The sequence below is a fragment of the Podarcis vaucheri genome (assembly GCF_965113315.1).
Source record: "Podarcis vaucheri genome assembly, chromosome: 14".
Taxonomy (NCBI): domain Eukaryota; kingdom Metazoa; phylum Chordata; class Lepidosauria; order Squamata; family Lacertidae; genus Podarcis; species Podarcis vaucheri.
In genome coordinates, this window is record NC_138752.1 from 11595690 (window position 1) to 11615077 (window position 19388).

Sequence of the window (19388 nt, forward strand, 5' to 3'; positions counted from 1 at the left end):
CAACGTTCGGGAGCCAAAACATTCAGGAACTAAGCTGTTTGACTTCCAAGGTGCAGTGCTGCCTTCCGATGTCTATTAAAGGCAGTGGCGTAGCGTGGGGGGTGCCAGGGGTGCCAGCCGCACCGGGCGCAACATCTGCGGGGGGCGCGAGTCCAGAGGGAAGGGACAAGTTCCTTCCCCCGCCGGGCTCCCCGCCGCCACCGCCAGCTTTGCGCCTTGGCGCGCGCGCGCCCCCCGCCGCCGCTGCGGCTGCGCTCCCCTCACTGCTCGCAGGAGGAGCCACTGCAGCAGCGCTGACGCCGCCACCGACGCCTGGCCGGGCACGGGCAGCCTCCGCACCCTGACGCCATCCCCTTCCCCCTTTTTTTCCAGAGCTGGGGGAGGGGGAGGTTTTAAAAGGGGGTCTTGCATTGGCAATCCTGCAGCACTTGGGGCCGCACGACGCGAGCGCGCAGCACGGATCAGCCACGACCCCATCCCGTGCATTTCCCGGGGAAAAGTGCTCCGCGTGGGAGGCGCGTTTCCCCTTCATTCCCTCTCGTGCAAATCCTCCTTGGGTTCCCTCCCCCATCTTTCCTCTCCCTACCTCACAAAAGCCTCACCTCGTCCCCTCCTCGCTGCCTCTTGCCTCCGCAGGAGCGTTTCCCTCCGCGGAAGAAGGAGCAGGGCGCTTCTGCAACTTTGGATTGCAACTTCTTGCTTCCCTGGGAAACAGAGCCCGGCCGGGTCAGTTGTCCAGCGGAGGGCCAGTTCCCCCCTCCCTCCCTCCCTCTCTCTCTCTCTCTGCAACCCTTGCGCCCCCCCTGCGTACTACTTGCAATGCAACTTCCGTGCTCCATGCGCTTTCATAGTCGAGCTGGAAGGGAGCCGAGGGTCATCTAGTCCCACCTGCTGCAATGCAGTAATACGCCGCTGCCCCCCTACAAGGGATCGAACCTGCAACCTTGGCCTTATCAGCGCCGTGCTCTTAAACTGAGCCATCCAGGCTCCCCTTTCCCCCACCTTCTTGCGTGCCTGAACCTGTCCGCGTTTTGCATTCTAACACTTGCAAGCTCCATCCTCCAGCAGTTCCCTGATGCCGGCTGCGCTTCCTTTCAGGCCAATACTTGGCAGCCATAAACTCGCACCGTGTCCAATATCCTATAAAAAGCATTAATCGGAATACCTTGCAACATTTCATCAAAGAAAATTGAGACGCCCTATTCCATAATAATAATAATGGTAATAATTTTATTATTTATACCCTTCCCATCTGACTGGGCTGCCCCAGTCACCTTGGATAAAAATATAATAAAACATGAAACATTTAAAAAAACTTCCCTTCAGATGACTTGTGAAGTTGTAGAGTTACTTATCTCCTTGGCTTGGGGGGTGTCAAATAAAAATAAAAATAAATTATTTATACCCTGCCCATCTGGCTGGGCTTCCCCAGCCACTCTGGGCGGCTTCCAAAAAAATATTAATACGTCAAACATTAAAAGCTTCCCTAAACAGGGCTGCCTTCGGATGTCTTCTAAAAGTCTGGTAGTTGTTCTTCTCTTTGACATCTGGTGGGAGGGCGTTCCACAGGGCAGGTGCCACTACTGAGAAGGCCCTCTGCCTGCTTCCCTGTAACCTCACTTCTTGCAGGGAGGGAACCGCCCGAAGGCCCTCAGCGCTGGACCTCAGTGTCCGGGCAGAATGATGGGGGTGGAGACGCTCCTTCAGGTCTACTGGGCCAAGGCCGTTTAGGGCTTTAAAGGTCAACACCAACACTTTGAATTGTGCTCAGAAACGTACAGGGAGCCAATGTAGGTCTTTCAATGTAACATCATGCATTATTGTTGTTGTTGTTGTTGTTGTTTAGTCGTTTAGTCATGTCTGACTCTTCGTGACCCCATGGACCAGAGCACGCCAGGCACTCCTGTCTTCCACTGCTTCCCGCAGTTTGGTCAGACTCATGTTTGTGGCTTCCCCTCCCCATCCAGCTTGGTTTCCCTAGCCACTCGGAAACCCGAACCCTATGGAAATAGGGATGTCAAGGTTGCAGGTTCGATCCCCGCACGGGACAGCTGCGTGGTCCTGCATCTTTCCTCAGGGCCTGCAAGACAGAGCTGTTCCACCTGGCCTTTGGTTTGGACTCAGTGGGACCCTTATGTCTTCCCTCCCCTTACAGTTTTGATTTGTGGGCTACTTTTAAAATGAGGCTGCTTTTCAAATTGCATTTTAACCTGTATTTTAAATTGGTCCCTCCCCCCATTATGTTTCTATTGTAATTTTACCAGTGTTAGCCGCCCTGAGCCCGGCTCTGGCTGGGGAGGGCGGGGTATAAATAAAATGTATCATCATCATCATCATCATCATCATCATCATCACCACCACAGGGGGTTGGACTAGATGACCATCGGGTCCCTTCCAACTCTACGATTCTATGATTCTATAAAGTCAAGTGTTACCGGAAAAATCCGAGGGCGCGCTCGCACTTGAGTGCTAAAATCCACGGGTTAGGGGGCACAAATTACTTGCCTTGCCCCGGGTGCTGACAACCCACGCTACGCCACTGATTAAAGGTTGTGTAGTTACTTATCTCCTTGGCTCAGGGGTCGCATAACTCCATACCCTCCAACATTTCTCTGATGAAAATATAGATGTCCTAAGGAAAAGCAAGGGGCATGGGTGGCGCTGTGGGTTAAACCACAGAGCCTAGGACTTGCCGATCAGAAGGTCGGCAGTTCGAATCCCTGTGACAGGGGTGAGCTCCCGTTCCTCGGTCTCTGCTCCTGCCAACCTAGCAGTCCGAAAGCACATCAAAGGGCAAGTAGATAAATAGGTACCGCTCCGGCGGGAAGGTAAACAGTGTTCCGTGCGCTGCTCTGGTTCGCCAGAAGTGGCTTAGTCATGCTGGCCACATGACCTGGAAGCTGTACACCGGCTCCCTCGGCCAATAAAGCAAGATGAGCGCCGCAACCCCAGAGTCGGCCACGACTGGACCTCATGGTCAGGGGTCCCTTTACCTTTAAGGAAAAGCAGGACATTCTGGGATCAAATTAGAAACCAGGATGGCTTCTGTAAATCCAGGACTGTCCTTGGAAAATAGGGACACTTGGAGGGTCTGTATAAGGTACTATACACAGGCTAGCCTATAGGCCATGTCAGGGCCAGAAGTTTGGAAGTGAATTGGGAAAATAGCAGGCAATTCAGGAAGTTTTCAGGGGTGGGCAATCTCAGGGTTCAGTATGTGCCTGAGGTTGCTTACACTGAGGAGCCAGGCCAACGGTCACAGGTTTTGTAGGACAATATGAAATCCTGTGACCCCTGTTGACCTGATAAGCTGACCTGATAAGCAGCAGTGGAGCTTAGCTCCTTCCTCTGGGAAGCTACCACAGTAGTTCAGAGAGTAAGATGCTTGGGTGCTGCTACCGGGACACCCAGCTTGAAACCACTTTTGCCTTGCAAAACAGCAGCCCCATTAATTGAATAATTGGCTAAAGTTATTTTGCACATCGCGTTTCACTTTTTCTTGCAGTTACCTCAAGGAACTGATGAAAATTGGCTCCTTAAGTTATATAACAATTTTGCAAACAAGAATCCACTCTTTGAAGAGCCAAGAATGTCAAACTCTTCTTTTATAATCCAGCACTTTGCTGATAAGGTAAGGCATTCCTCTTGCCAAGGTGTTGCAACCTTCCCATATCTGGATATAATGTTTAGAGTGTAAAATGCCTTCTATAATCTAATGTTTGCCTGTATAGTATGAAGTATACAGCAAACATTCTGGAAAATGAAGCAGTTTGCTTCAGTTACCTCCTGATTTACAAAGACAAAACAATTGACAATATGAATTATAGATGTAAATGTGGATGCAGTGCTCCCCAGCCTGTAACCATGTTTAAGATAACAGGTATGGCTTATTGTGGGATTGTGTTCTGACTTCCTCCTCCCTTCACCTGGAAGCAGGCTTTGATGTTATTTCTGCAAATGCTAACCCTGGTTAATGCTAATCAGGGCCTGCTTCTAACCCAGGATTTTAAACCAGGGTTTGAAGCAACATTAATGAATATGTAAATGATGATGATACAGATGAAAATATATCTTGCTATTTTGCTTTGTGTATAGCTGGCTCAAAAACAGTTTAGTATTGATTTCATCTATGTAACGTCTACTGTAAGTAGTATGTAAGTAGGTTTGAATTCACTTCCCTTTACTGTAAACTGGTGTGTGAACTTCAGATGAAGGATAGTATAATAAAATAAAATGAAATAAAATAAAAAACAAAACAGTATTCATGGTGGGTGAATGCGCTGCTATGTTAGGAACTTGGAATTGCTGGATCTGGCAGTATTGCAACTTTCGTGGATGAAAATGGTTGGCAGTCAGAGCTAAGGCCTTTGTGTTATATCTTAGGCAACTTCCTAAGTCTTATTTTCTGTTAATGAAGCTATGGATGTGGATGTGGCCTTTTATCAGCTTGGGTTTCTATAGCTTTACATGTTTCTTAGCAATTGTTGATTTCACCTTTCTCACGCAGGTGGAGTATAAAAGTGATGGATTTTTGGGAAAAAATAGAGACACGGTATATGAAGTATTAATTGAAATCTTACGAAGCAGCAAGGTTTGTAAATAACCTGTTCTATTCCTTCCTACTAATGAAACCGGTACATCTGCTGTCATATAGTATTTAAAAAGATGCTCTCATCTATTATTACGTTTTTGAAATAGATAAAATAGTAGCTGAGATGCAAGTTCTTGTTTCTGTTTAGATATTCTTTCTAAGCATGTTTTCTATTTATAGTCACCTTCCTATTAGTAACAAATGAATATATGTAATAACCATCGCATGCAACTGTTGTTTCTCTTTAGTTTCGACTATGTGCAAACTTTTTTCAAGACAATCCAGTACCTGTCTCCCCATTCAGCTCGGTGATCAAAGTTAAGTCTGCAAAAACAGTGATCAAGCCACCTAATAAGCAGTTCCGTACAACAGTTGGCAATAAGGTATTTTTAGATTCCTCTTAATGGATGATGAGCTATTAGTACAGTGGTACCTCGGGTTACATACGCTTCAGGTTACATACGCTTCAGGTTACAGACTCCGCTAACCCAAAAATATTACCTCGGGTTAAGAACTTTGTTTCAGGACGAGAACAGAAATCGCGCAGCGGCGACGGCAGGCCCCATTAGCTACAGTGGTGCTTCAGGTTAAGAACAGATTCAGGTTAAGAATGGACCTCCGGAATGAATTAAGTACGTAACCAGAGGTATCACTGTACATTTATACAGGCCGCAACCCTTTTGCATGGGGGTTCTGTTCCTGGCCTCTGTACGCGTTGGCAGAGCACGCATGAGCCCAGTCTGCCCTGTTACGCCCCTGTTTCCCCAGCCCCCCTGTTCTGCTCTCTTCCAGGTCCAAAACGTGGTTGCACATCCAGCAGTGGAGGAAGCCGCTCAGGCGCCTAGGGCAGCACGCCCAGGGGCAGGGCAGGGCGCACCTCCAGAGTCTGCCTGCCTCCTCCCACTCAGCCCCTCTACAGCTTGGGGGGATGCAGCGGGTGGCAGCCACCACTTCACTCCCAGGAGAGATGTGTGGCTTGGGCCCTGCAGGGAGTGCCGCCTGGCATTTTGTCACCCCCCTCAGTGGTGACACGCGGGGCGCATTGCACCCACCGCACCCCCTTCCTCCGCCCCTGTGCACATTAGTGGGACAGGCCTGTGTTCCATCTTTCTTTCAAGAAGCTGAAGGCAGTATACATGGCACTGGGAGAGGCTTAAGCAAGAGGGAGAGATCAAGGGGGTGGTAGAGAGAATACAAAAATGCCCCCCCTCTTTTAAATCAAGCTTACCAACTCTTTCCTAGTTTGTAAATATTCAGTGGGATGCTCTCAGAGTTTTGTGGTATATATTTTTGTCTGTCAGAATGCCCCTTCTCAAGTCAGTATTGCTTTGTTGTTTTGTTCTGAAGGTTAAAGCAGTCAATGTTTTAATATTTTCTAGTTTCGTACTTCCTTATATTTACTAATGGAGACACTTAATGCAACCACACCTCACTATGTGCGATGCATCAAGCCAAATGATCAGAAGCTAGCATTTGAGTGAGTATATTTATTCAATTGAAATATACTCTTTGCTTTAACAGAGATGCGTTTCAGTATTACACTGAAGATGCCAGTTGTTTATTAGGCAAAATCCCTCCTTTCTTAATTGTCGCTTTTAAAGTGGTATGGGTAGGAAATCTACTTTCCATAAAATTTCAGGTTTATTTTTCATAACTCATCCTTTGCTGGAATGGGGTTTTAAAAAATAATTATTACCAAAATAAAAATAAAAATTATTACATAGAAACTTCACTACGTCTGTTAAAATAACCCACCATGATATATAGGCTATAGAATTAAAGGACTTAATAATTCATAAAAATGGCAGAAAATAACTGTTTTATTTGACTCCCATAGGTTCGATTCTAAAAGAGTGGTTCAGCAATTGCGAGCTTGTGGTGTTTTAGAAACAATTCGGATTAGTGCTCAAAGTTACCCATCTAGGTATGTAACAATTGCTGCGGGTTTCAATGATTTTGATTTATATCAATTTAATTCACTAGTCCACCTGCTATTTTTATTTTATAGGTGGACTTACATTGAGTTCTACAGCCGTTACAGGATTCTCATGTCTCAACATGAACTCTCTCTTACTGACAAGAAACAAATTTGCAAGATTGTTTTGCAGCGGCTCATTCAGGTCAGAGATTTTGTAACAATCCAAGGTGACAGGCTTCCATTCATATTTAATCACCCAGAATTCATTTGTCATCTGTAAATGAAAATACATTCTTGGTCTCAATATTGTACTGTTCCTTCATGACGACTAGAATTAAACATTTGTATCATGTTGCAATAGATTTGAAATAAGTTTAACAAAGCCTTTTTTTGTTTCTCCCAGGATCCAACCCAATACCAGTTTGGTAGAACAAAAATTTTCTTCAGAGCAGGGCAGGTTGCTTATCTGGAAAAATTACGGTCAGATAAGTTGAGGCAAGCATGTATTGTGATTCAGAAGAATGCCAGAGCTTGGCTGCAGCGGAAGAAATTCCTCCATATCAGACAAGCAGCAGTTATAATACAGCAGTACTTCCGAGGACAACGGACTGTACGGTAATTTCAGGGACTAACCTAGTCAGGGGTTGGTTTAATATTTTTTTTCTGAAGAACGTAAATATGTGGAAGGACTGGGATAATGCCTGGGATTCATGTCCATCTATTTGTAGGAGAAGTTCTCATTTTCATATCTACAGATATGAAATCTAACAGAATGCTTCTAGAATATGTTTCAGATGCATTCGGCTAGCTCCAAAAGGGTGCCATAGCATCTTCTACATGGGAAGTGGGAACTGCTGTCCTGTTGGTGTGCTGAAGCAATAAGAATAATTTATTATTTATACCCCGCTACTCTGGGCTGCGCCCAACAGAATAATAATAATAATAATAATAATAATAATAATAATAATGTGATAAAACATCAAACATTAAAAATTTTCCTAAGTAGGGCTGCCTTCATATGTCTTCTAAAAGTCAGATAGTTGCTTATTTCCTTGACATCTGATGGGAGGGTGTTCCACAGGGTGGGCACCACTACTGAGAAGGCCCTCTGCCTGGTTCCGTGTTTCTTCATTTCTCACAGTGAGGAAACCGCTAGAAGGCCCTCAGAGCTGGACCTCAGCTGGATGATAGGGGTGGAGACGCTCCTTCAGGTATACTGGGCTGAGGCTGTTTAGGGCTTTGAAGGTAAACACCAATACTTTGAATTGTGCTCAGAAATGTACTGGGGGCCAATGTAGGTCTTTCAGGCCCAGTGCAGCCGCTCCTAGTCACCAGTATTGCTGCCGCATTCTGGATTAGTTGGATTAGTTGTAGTTTCCAGGTCACCTTCAAATGTAGCCCCACATAGAGGACATTGCAGTAGTCCAAGCGGGAGATAACTAGAGTATGCACCACTCTGGCGAGACAGTCTGCGGGCAGGTAGGGTCTCAGCCGGTGTACCAGATGGAGCTGGTAGACAGCTGCCCTGGACACAGAATTGACCTGCGCCTCCATGGACAGCTGTGAGCTGTGAGTCCCAATCTTTGGGACAAGCAATGTTTCCCTAGGCCCTCATGATCAACTGGTATAGTCATAGGGCCAGTCTGTTTTCCAGACAGTAATCTGGGAGCCAGCCTTGCGTTTCATTGCAGAATCTGACCCTCATGGGTAGATCAGGCTCTGCAGTGAAGTTGCTGCCATCCAGTATCACCTTCATAGTTGTAGAGCAGATTGAAAGAGTGCCCATCCTCAGGCTGGAGGGTTGGTCCTGAGGTTCTTTCAAGGGGGTGGAGCCTGGATGAAGCAGTCTGGAGGCGGAGGAGTAAATGTCCTCATCTGCTCCCAACTTTGTTGTTCACCTGGAGCTATCCATGGCCTTGCCACTTTCCCCATGGTTTCCATCATTGACCCTAGTGGTCTGACTCCATATAACACAGCTTCCTCTGTTCCTATGAAATCTGCCTGCAAAAGACTTTTCCTTTGCTACCAGGCTTGAGTTCAAGCCAGAGATAGGTAAAGGTAAAGGGACCCCTGACCATTAGGTCCAGTCGTGGCCGACTCTGGGGTTGTGGCGCTCATCTCGCTTTAGTGGCCGAGGGAGCCGGCGTACAGCTTCCGGATCATGTGGCCAGCATGACTAAGCCGCTTCTGGTGAACCAGAGCAGCGCACGGAAACGCCGTTTACCTTCCCACCGCAGCGGTACCTATTTATCTACTTGCACTGGTGTGCTTTCAAACTTCTAGGTTGGCAGGTGCAGGGATCGAGCAACAGGAGCTCACCCTGTCACAGGGATTTGAACCGCCGAGCTTCGGATCGGCAAGTCCTAGGCTCTGTGGTTTAACCCACAGCGCCACCCGCGTCCCTAAGCCAGAGATACAACAGTACAATCTCCTTTTGCAGGTATAGATCAGGACGCAAAAGAGGAATCGGGAACACACTATGTGTGCTTTACAGCCAAAAGTTGTCACCGTAGGCTGCAAAGAAAAAGGCCCTCAACTTTTGGCTGCAAAGGAAGATTCAGTAGCACCTTCCAGTGAGTTTCCAGTTCTTCTTTCCTGAAGCTGTGGCTTGAAGGTTTGCCCAAAATGGCCTGGCAAGCCTGATTAAGCCCCCAACCTGGATATCCCTCATTTCTGGTCTAGAACCATGAGGGCCAATTGGTGGTTGGATTCTGCCCCTGAAGAAGTTTTATCTGGCCCCCAGTGACTCTACCATGCTGTGGTAAAAGGTTTGTCAACAGTTTCAGTCCAAAAAATCATTTTAAAAGTGTTTTCTGGTAGTGAGAAATTGAGATATTCTACACTTTAAAGGGAGATCACCTTTGGGTTTTGCAGTTACATTTGGTGCACTGCCAAACTGGGGACGTGCGTGGTGCTTTTTCAGGCTCGGGGAAGGGTGCCTGTGAAGGTCCAAGATCCTAGGAGGTTCTGGGAGGTTCCTTTGGGAGTTCTTAGCCAACTGCCTCAGGCTTAATGGTCTCCCCATCTTCCACTGTCTTCTCTGAGCCCCAACGCTGCTCCAGCTCCTCATCTGGTGTCCCCACAGCCTCAGTCCCTGTGTCCAGATCACTGCTGAATACAGGGGTCATGACAATTGGTCCCTGAACCGTAGCTTGGTGTTGGCTACACTGATTGACGGTGGCTCTTCAAGATTTTAGAAAGGAGACACCAGGCATTGAACCTGCAACCTTCTGTGTGCTCTTACCACTGTGTAGCTCTTACCACCAAGCGATGACATAAATACTAAGGGTAATTTAATTTCTCTTCAGACAAGCTATAACTGCAAGAGCCTTGAAAGAAGCATGGGCAGCTATCATTATCCAGAAGTACTGCCGGGGATATCTAGTACGTAGGCTTTGCCATCTTATCCGTGTGGCTGTTTTGACAATCCAAGCTTTTACTCGAGGCTTTCTGGCAAGGAGGAAATACAGAAAGGTACAAATAATTCACCAAATAATCTATATATTAGTTTCCTGTTCAGTGAAGAAATAAATATCTACGTCTGATAGGGCTGCTTCTTTAAAACATGTTATTTCTTGAAATATTGGTGCAGAATTGGAATATGACGTCTGTCCTCAGCTTCACCGCCGTGAATTCTCAGTACGTTTATGTGTTGGTCAGAGAAACTCCACCACTAGTACCCAAATGAGCATGCTATACCGTGATGGCTAAGAGCGTTAGCTGTGAACCAGGAAGTCCCCAGTTCAGATTGCACCTCCCATAGGAAACAGTGGTCTCCCCAACTCAGCCTCCCAGTTAGCATATGGGAATTATAGTAAATAATAGCAATATTGACCTACATTCTAATTATAGAGCTTTTGTAAGAATTACTGAGATAATGTATGTCGAAGCACTTTGAGCCATGTGGAACCCTGTATAGCAGCGCTATAATAATTATGCACAGCCTTCTTTATGGGGTATGTGTGTGTGAATGAACTAGTGAGCCAGAGTTCTTCTACAGTGACACATGGTCTGTGCTTTTATACCACCGTGTGCCATGTGAGAAGCAGGTGAGGAAGTAGCAGTGAGGAATTCTAAGCTGCATTTGGCCAGTAGGGTTGTGGCATCTTCGTTGTTCACCATACAGTGACTCCTTGAGGATTTCTGCCTGTGTCCATTCTGGTTATACAGTGGTACCTTGGTAGTTGAACACCTTAGTTGTTTAACAAATCGGCTCCCGAAAGTCACAAACCCAGAAGTGAGTGTTCCGGTTTGCGAATGTTTTTTGGAAGCCGAACGTCTGATGCGGCTTCTGAAGCTCCTGCAGCCAATCAGAAGCTGTGCCTTGGTTTCCGAACCGTTTCGGGAGTTGAACGGACTCCCGGAATGGATTAAATTCGAGAAGCAAGGTACAACTGTATCTGCTTGACTGAAGTCTTCAGTGCATATTTGTCAAGTGATAAGAAATTCCCTGAGCAATTGTTAAACTACTAGCTCTTCCCTCTAATTTCTTATAAAGATGGTTGAAGAACAGAAGGCTTTGGTCCTCCAAAAATATGCTCGTGCCTGGCTTGCTCGACGCCGATTCCAGAGCATTCGCCGTTTTGTACTGAACATCCAACTTTCATACAGGGTACAGAGGCTGCAGAAAAAACTAGAAGACCAGGTAATTAAAAGTGTTTATTAATGCTTTGCATTAATTTTATGTGCATTTTAATCAAATAAAAAGTTTCATTACCTAAACTAATTGATGATTGATCCTGTGGGCAGGATATTTCATTCTTTTAATTTGGCCACCCCTATCCATTGTGACCATCTTCTAGCGCTCTGTTCTGGAAGCCCCCTGCCATCAGAGGTTAGGCAGCGGGCAATGGGCACGCAAGGCCTTTTAGGTGATAGTTCTCTGCCCTACAAAGATTCATATCTTCTGCCAATAATATTGCCATTTTAGTGTCTAATGAAAAGAGCTTTATTTGCCAGACCATTTGATTGCTGGTGTGTTGTTGCTGTTGTTTTGTTTTGCTCCTTCTTTCTGTTTGAAGGACATTCCTGTCATTTTTTTTTTTGGGGGGGGTAAATCTTTTGGATTTCAATTTTGAACGGGGCTTGTTTATTTTACCAGTGGTAAATCAAAGCAGCTACTCTAGGGCTGTATTCAGTGTTGTCTGCCCTCTAGCGTAAGAGCTGTTGTGCTCGAAGATTGCAGAGTTTAACGGTTGAACAGCAAAGGAATCCCTTGTTTTCCATTGCACATCAATTTCTGCCAGCACAACAAGTATACCGCTAAGTGACTTTGACTTAGCTCTATGTTTCTTACAACCCTGTAATACTTTGCTGATTTTATATTTATTTTAGAATAAGGAGAATAATGTTCTGTTGGAAAGATTGACCACTCTAGCCTCAAATCACTCCAATGGTATAGAAACAATTCAGAAGCTTCAGCTGGATCTTGAAAAATTAGCTGCACAAAAGAAAATATCGGAAGAAAAAGAGAAGAAGCATAGAGAAGACTACGAACAGGTTACTCTTTATGGGGCTTACAGTGGTTCTGTTTGCATGTAATGCTAAATCAGAGCTGCGGAAGTTCCTGCCTGTGGGCCAAATCTGGTCCACAAGGTTGTTTTCCCAAAGCACACCCACCTGCACCTAACACCTTAAGTTTGCTAGGGAGAACTTGATTGTGTAGCCAATCCTTACAGAAAGCCGTTTTTGCTGATGCTATGCTTGGGGCTTGGGAAGCACTGAGCACAGGGTTTGCAAAGCACTTTGTGCAGCACTTCCTCAATGCCCAGCAGCAGCCAGCTGGTTGTCAGGTGTCTAGGAAGTCTTATGCAAAGTGCTTTGCATGCCCTGTGCTCAATGCTTCCCAAGCTCCAAGCAGAGGGCTGGCAAAGAGGATGAACCACAAACTGTGCCAGCTTCAAATGAGCCACCTTCAACCAATTAGTTAATGAATGTTAAACAGCTGGTTTAACTAGAGTTTGTGGTCAGTCACAAGCTTTGATTCATTCCTAATACCATGCTGAGATTAAGGGAAAGTGGAACTAAATGCTGCTGAACTCCTTTCAGGTGCGTGGGGGAAAGGGGGTATGCAGTGCAGTGCAGTGCAGTGCAGTGCAGTGCAGTGCAGGAGTACCCAGCTGTCCCTTATGGGGCTCGAACCTGAAACCTTGGTGTCATCAGCACCATGCTCGTGCATGTAGTTTAGTGCTACACGTGAACTTCGCCAATAAAATAGGATCTCAAGAATTACTGTGACAACAAGCGGGGCTGGAGTTGGGGATGATGATGTGCTTTGGAGTAATCATGCATTAACTGAAATCCGTGAGCGCTCTAAAGGATATAAAAGGTAAAGGGACCCCTGACCATTAGGTCCAGTCGTGGCCGACTCTGGGGTTGCGGCGCTCATCTCGCTTTATTGGCCGAGGGAGCCAGCGTGCAGCTTCCGGGTTATGTGGCCAGCATGACGAAGCCACTTCTGGCGAACCAGAGCAGCGCACGGAAACGCCGTTTACCTTCCCGCCGGAGCGGTACCTATTGATCTACTTGCACTTTGACGTGCTTTCGAACTGCTAGGTTGGCAGGAGCTGGGACCAAGCAATGGGAGCTCACCCCTTCGCGGGGATTCGAACTGTCAACCTTCTGATTGGCAAGTCCTAGGCTCTGTGGTTTAACCGAGAGCGCCACCCGCGTCCCCTAAAGGATATAGTATGTGTTTTTTAACGCTTTTTCTCCCGCCATTACTTTTGCCTTGCAGAAGGTGTCAAAACTTGAAAACCGCAACTCAGAGCTGCAGGAGCAGAAGAAGCAACTAGAAAAGGAACTTAAAGAGAAGAATGAGGAAATGAAAGGTGAGGTGATTCAGATCACATCCATTAGTTACGCTAGCTTTATTGTGGCAAACAGAAAAAGAACACTAAAATATTGCCCCTGAGGAAGGCATGCTATCACTTTTGTGTTTTCAGTTAAACTGGGTTCTGCTCCTTTTGGAACATTGCTTGTGCCTTAGATTTGTGGTGCTTCTTCCTAGCAACGAACCAGATGCACAAAGAGTGACTTTCCAATGATGAACAGAATGTGGCGAGAGGGAAGTAGTATTTGCTGTGCCCCCAAATAAACAGTGGTGCATTGAATCCTGCCCAACTAATTAATAATAATAATAGCCATCCATTACAGACTTGGTCTGTGGTCACAATCCACCACAGAGTTCTCTTGAGCAAGCCTATTGAAAGGAATGGGAGCTGTACAATATAATTTCCAGATAGACTGTACCCCATGATATTATGCTACCATTTTAGGGCTTTGTGCCAAAGTTGCTGGCAGATATACCAGTCAAGATCCTCAGGATCTGGATGTTTATTTCACTTATCATTTGCAATATGGTGCCTAACCTGAAAATTACCGTATTTTTCGCTCTGTAACACGCACCAGACCATAACACGCACGTAGTTTTTAGAGGAGGAAAACAAGAAAAAAAATATTCTAAACGAAACAGTGGATGTATGATTTTTGTGGTTCATGCTGTGGCCACAGACATGTGATCTGACAGTGAGTTTGGAGTAGCCCAATGTAAAAATCCTGAGGATCCATGTGGATCCATGCTTTGTAACCACGTTTTTGCACCACTGCGACCCCAGGCAACAGTGGGTGCGTGATTTTTTTGGTGCAAGATGTAGCCATGGACATGCTATGTGATCTGATGGTGAATTTGGGGTGACCCAGTGCAAAAATCCTGAGGATCCATGTGGGTCTGTGCTTTGTAACCACGTTTTAAGTGGGGAGGGAAGGAAAAGCACTCAAGGGACAAGGAGCATGCATGGGGTGTGTGGAGAAGGATGCTGCTAATAATGCTATTTAGCGAGCTGAGTGGGGAGGAGAGAGGGACAGAGAGCCTGCTTGCTTTAAAGGAACCAACCGGACAGAAGCCGCTTACACTCATGTAAGTGGCTCCTCTCCTCTCCCGCTTTGCTCCTTTAAAGCAAGCAGGCTCTCTGTCCCTCTCTCCTCCCCACTTCGCGGCTCTTCTCCCGCTTTGCTGTTTCAAAGCGAGCCACGGAGGAGGGAAGGAAGGGGAACCATGGATCCTCTGCTCACAACTGCAGCAGATCCCCCCCGCCACCCGTAGGCATTCGCTCCATAACACGCACAGACATTTCCCCTTACTTTCTAGGAGGAAAAAAGTGAGTCTTATGGTGCGAAAAATACGGTAAGTTTACAGTAAGCAGCATTTTGGCTTCTCAAACCTTGCATGACATCTGTCCTATCTTATGTTGATTTCTGTGCGAAATTATCCATTTACAGTTAAAACTCTCTAAAAATTTGCTTATTAGTCTCTAACTTATGTGTGTGTTTGATGATTTCATGGTTTTATTTTGCATATATTTTTTTAAATAAACAAACAAACATTGTCTCTCTGCAGAGAAAATGGATGACCTGACAACACAGCTCTTCGCCGACGTTCAAAAAGGAGAAAGACAACGGATGTATGAAGTGTTAACTTGTGACTTTAAAGTGCCGTTTTATTATATTGTCTGATTTTGCTTGAACTGTAAAGGAATTAAGTATTTATTTATATATATACCCATATAATAAACAGATAGTTATATTCAGCTAAGTTCTAATCAGAGTTGGCCCACTGAAATTACCGGATCTAAGTTATCCCATTAATTTCAGTGGATTTGCTCTTGAGCCTGACAAGGGATATAACCCAAAGAATCTAGATGACTTGGATCCTAATGGAAGTTTGTGCAAGGTGTTTTCATATTCTTTAGGTCCTTGGAAAAGTATCTCCAAAAGAGCCAGGGGCTCCCCTAACTAGGGTAGAATCGGGTGTTGCTGGCAGAGGGTTGAATCACCAATAATAAAAATAATTTTATTATTTATACCCTGCCCACCTGGCTGGGTTTCCCCAGCCACTCTGGGCAGCTCCCAACAGAATATTAAAAACATGATAAAACATCAAGCATTAAGAACTTCCCTAAATAGGGCTGCTTTCAGATGTCTTAGAAGACTGGTGTTGCATAGTCCCGGTGGCCACTCCCGGTCACCAGTCTTGCTGCCTCATTCTGGATCAGTTGTAGTTTCCAGGTCACCTTCAAAGGTAGCCCCACGTAGAGTGCATTGCAGTAGTCTAAGCAGGAGACAACTAGAGCATGCACCACTCTGGCAAAACAGTCTGCAGGCAGGTAGGGTCTCAGCCTGCGTACCAGATGGATCTGGTAGACAGCTGCCCTGGACACGGTACTGACCTGCGCCTCCATGGACAGCTGTGAGTCCAAAATGACTCCCAGGCTGCGCACCTGGTCCTTCAGGGACACAGTTACCCCATTCAGGACCAGGGAGTCCTCCACACCTGCCCACCCCACTGTCTCCCCAAAACAGTACCAAAAACAGTTCCATAATAGGAAAGTGGCTTCTTAATTGAGCTCTGTTAATAGAGAGTAAAGGTAAAGGGACCCCTGACCATTAGGGCCAGTCGCGGACGACTCTGGGGTTGCGCGCTCATCTCGCTCTATAGGCCGAGGGAGCTGCCGTTTGTCTGCAGACAGCTTCCGGGTCATGTGGCCAGCATGACTAAGCTGCTTCTGGCGAACCAGAGCAGCGCACGGAAATGCCGTTTACCTTCCCGCCCGAGGAGTACCTATTTATCTACTTTTACTTTGATGTGCTTTCGAACTGCTAGGTTGGCAGGAGCAGGGACCGAGCAACGGGAGCTCACCCTGACGCGGGGATTTGAACCGCCAACCTTCTGATTGGCAAATCCTAGGCTCTGTGGTTTAACCCACAGCGCCACCCGTGTTCCCTTCATAGAGGGTACATCTACCTAATTTTGGAAGCTTCTATTCACTACCTGCATTGCATCCCATGGTGTTCAGGAAGGGTTCCCGTGTTATTCAATAGGTATTTAGGAGGCAGGGGAGTTGGGAAAGTTTATGGCTAGGCTGTGTATATGTGTATGCACCTCTCTGTATGCCATGTCTCTGTGTATTTGATTGCTAATACTGTAATAACTTCTATTTATAAATATCTGTTGTTTTTTATTAAATATCATAGCAATTTGTTTGTACTTAGAGATATGTGAAGATAAACAAAGTTGGGGCCTTTTCTGTTGTTGTTAATCTTTGCAGGATGCTTGAGAAGAACTTCCAGAACCAGAAACAAGACTATGAAGAAAAGGTGGACTCACTCAAGGAAGAAATAAAGTTTCTCAAAGATGAAAATGATCAGCTGCAAAAGAAAGTCAGGGAAAAACAGCAGATTGAAGATGGCTTAAAAATGGAAGTAGAAGAACTTTCAAACCAAGCAAAGGTATAGTAACAGACCAGTGTTAATTGACCACATGTGGGTTTTTTTTTTTGGGGGGGGGGGTTCTTTCCTACCTAAGAACGACATTTTTGCTGAGCTAAGCTATGGTTTGGCTTATGGTTGTATCCGAACATGGGCTCTTGGTTTGTTTTGCTCCAGACAAACCACAAGCTATAGTCAATATCGTTCTTGGCTTATGTATCATTTTTCTTGTGAATGCATTCTGGTTTATCACTTAGCCGTGATTTGACTGAGTCATAGATGTCAATTAGGCATGCTCTAGACTGCAACCTTGTCCTCATCTCATTTCTGTCATTTGCTTTGCCCCATTGAATTGTGCTTCATTTTTTAAATGTTTAATGAACTTAGACAATCCCTGAACTGCATAAAGAAATTGAACTGATTCAGTCTCAAAAACTGGATGTGGAGAAGCAACTACAGTGCCAAAAGCGTGAAATGAGAGGTAATTCTGTAAATATTTCTCATTCAAATGGGTAAAATATATGGGAGATCCATGGGCCTAATTCATGCATTCTTCCACTTATTCAAGTTAAGACACTGGCTGTTCCATAATATGAAGCAGGCTTAGAGACTCCCCTCTCCTCTGTTACCTTTAAAGGGAGATCTAGCTTTAAATCCTTATTTTCTTTGGTGAAAACTGATACTTTTCAATGCTGTTTTCGGTGTCTCTTTGAGAGTGGGGAACAAGCTGAGTCCTTTTGTGGTACCTGTTATCTTTTTGACACAGTGGCTGCCAGGCCATCAGAACAGAGTTAGTTTGGTTCTGCATCAGTTTAAACTCATTGATGCTGCAAAATGAGTTCTTGCAGTGAAACAGTAAATACAGTTTATACAGCCTTTCTGCTAAAGTGGAATTTCAGTGTTCACTTTACATTTTATTTTTTCCTAGACAAGTTGTCAGACATTACAATGCAACTCCGTGAGAGCTATGACTTCGCAGATGTAAGGAGCAGGTACGGATATAGTCTACATAGACCCTTTTTAAAGTGCAGTTTTGAAATTTATTTTCCTAAATCACATGCTTGCCTGAGACTAGTCCTCCCATTTTTGTTTCCTCTTCTTGTTTTGTAACAGATTGTCTACTGAAGATTTGGAACATCTAAATGAAGATGGGGAACTTTGGTTTGCTTATGAAGGCCTGAAAAAGGCCACAAGGTTAGCTTTATTACCTGTTGTTTGCAAATGGTTTTGATTCGAAGGTGTTCCCAGTCCAAAAAAAAACAAGCTCAGCCTGTATTCTTGCAGTATTAAATCATCTGGTACCCAGGTGAGGACAGCTTTCCGGGTCATGTGGCCAGCATGACTAAACTGCTTCTGGCTCAATGGGACACCGTTATGGAAACTAGAGCGCACAGAAACACCATTTACCTTCCCACCACAGCGGTATCTATTTATCTACTTGCACTGGTGTGCTTTTGAACTGCTAGGTTGGCAGGAGCTGGGACAGAGCAATGGGAGCTCACCCCATCACGGGGATTTGAACTGCTGACGTTCTGATCGGCAAACCCAAGAGGTTCAGTGCCACCGCGCCACCCACGTCCCTGCTGTTCATCCAATGGTGTTCTGATAGGAGAAAAGGCTACTGCCTTGGCTGGGGGGGAAATTACAGAATTTATTGTAGTCCTGTTTTGTGATACATGTTCGAAAATGTCTTTTATTTATCACTGAAAGGACTTAGTTTGAAACATTTCATTTCAACAGTTCACATGTAAAAAGACTGGATTCACTGTTTTATCTCACCTTCCCACTTTTTAAAATAGTGTATATTTAGCCTGCGTACATTAGGGGTTTGGTGCAATGGTCTTGTCTTAAACCCTTTCCAACCAACCGACCCTTGAGGAAAATTTTAAAAATGGAAAAAAAGGAAAGGGGTCATTTCATATGGATTGAGAAACCACCCAAATCGTGCCTGATGCAGCTTTAGAGAATGTAATTTAAATTTCAGCATTTTAAGCCTGATCAACTTTTTTCTAATAGTATAGCATTCTAAACCTTTTTGGTAGTACCGTATTTTTCGCCCTATAGGATGCAACGGCCCATAGGACGCACCTAGTTTTCAGCCTGTGCGCTACTCCAAGACCTTCTTCCTGCTTTTGAGGGAGGTGGTGGAATTCCCCCACCTCCCGCAAAAGCCCACAGGAGCCGCGCGCGACTCCTGCGGGCTTTTCGACCAGGAGGGAGAAGGGACTGAAACGGCCAGTCAGTCCCTTCTCCCTCCTTGGGGAAAAGCCCCCAAGAGCGGCGCACTCTTTAAAGGCTGAGCGGCTCCTACGGGCTTTTCTACGAGGTGGGGGAATTCCCCCACCGCCAGCCTCAAAGAGCAGACTCTCCTGGCTTCAGCGGAAGCAACACGAAGCCTCTGGAGCGCTGGCTTCGCAGGCTTTGCGTTGCTATCGCTGAAGCCAAGGAGCCTGCATTCACCCCATAAGACCCACACACATTTCCCCTTCAATTTTGGAGGGGGAAAAGTGCGTCTTATAGGGCGGAAAATACGGTATGTTTGCTGGTGTTCCTTCTGTCTACGTGAATTACAGTGAAAGTGCTTTATTTTTTTACATTACATGGTTCTTGGTC

The 19388-nt window shown here is 45.6% G+C and overlaps 1 protein-coding gene across 4 annotated transcripts in view; it reads left to right on the top strand.

Moving 5' to 3' along the window:
- The window catches only part of MYO5C (myosin VC), a 60456-nt gene that overhangs the window by 19428 nt on the left and 21640 nt on the right, over window positions 1-19388 (top strand). For all 4 annotated transcript variants that reach the window (XM_082198250.1, XM_082198249.1, XM_082198252.1 and 1 more), the window contains 16 exons: window positions 3506-3631; window positions 4508-4591; window positions 4840-4974; window positions 5971-6068; window positions 6429-6515; window positions 6600-6711; window positions 6913-7124; window positions 9818-9983; window positions 11008-11154; window positions 11844-12008; window positions 13246-13339; window positions 14908-14971; window positions 16616-16796; window positions 17163-17256; window positions 17704-17767; window positions 17889-17969. In XM_082198250.1, the coding sequence (XP_082054376.1) occupies window positions 3506-3631; window positions 4508-4591; window positions 4840-4974; window positions 5971-6068; window positions 6429-6515; window positions 6600-6711; window positions 6913-7124; window positions 9818-9983; window positions 11008-11154; window positions 11844-12008; window positions 13246-13339; window positions 14908-14971; window positions 16616-16796; window positions 17163-17256; window positions 17704-17767; window positions 17889-17969 (1910 nt within the window). The remainder of the gene's footprint in view (window positions 1-3505; window positions 3632-4507; window positions 4592-4839; window positions 4975-5970; window positions 6069-6428; window positions 6516-6599; window positions 6712-6912; window positions 7125-9817; window positions 9984-11007; window positions 11155-11843; window positions 12009-13245; window positions 13340-14907; window positions 14972-16615; window positions 16797-17162; window positions 17257-17703; window positions 17768-17888; window positions 17970-19388) is intronic.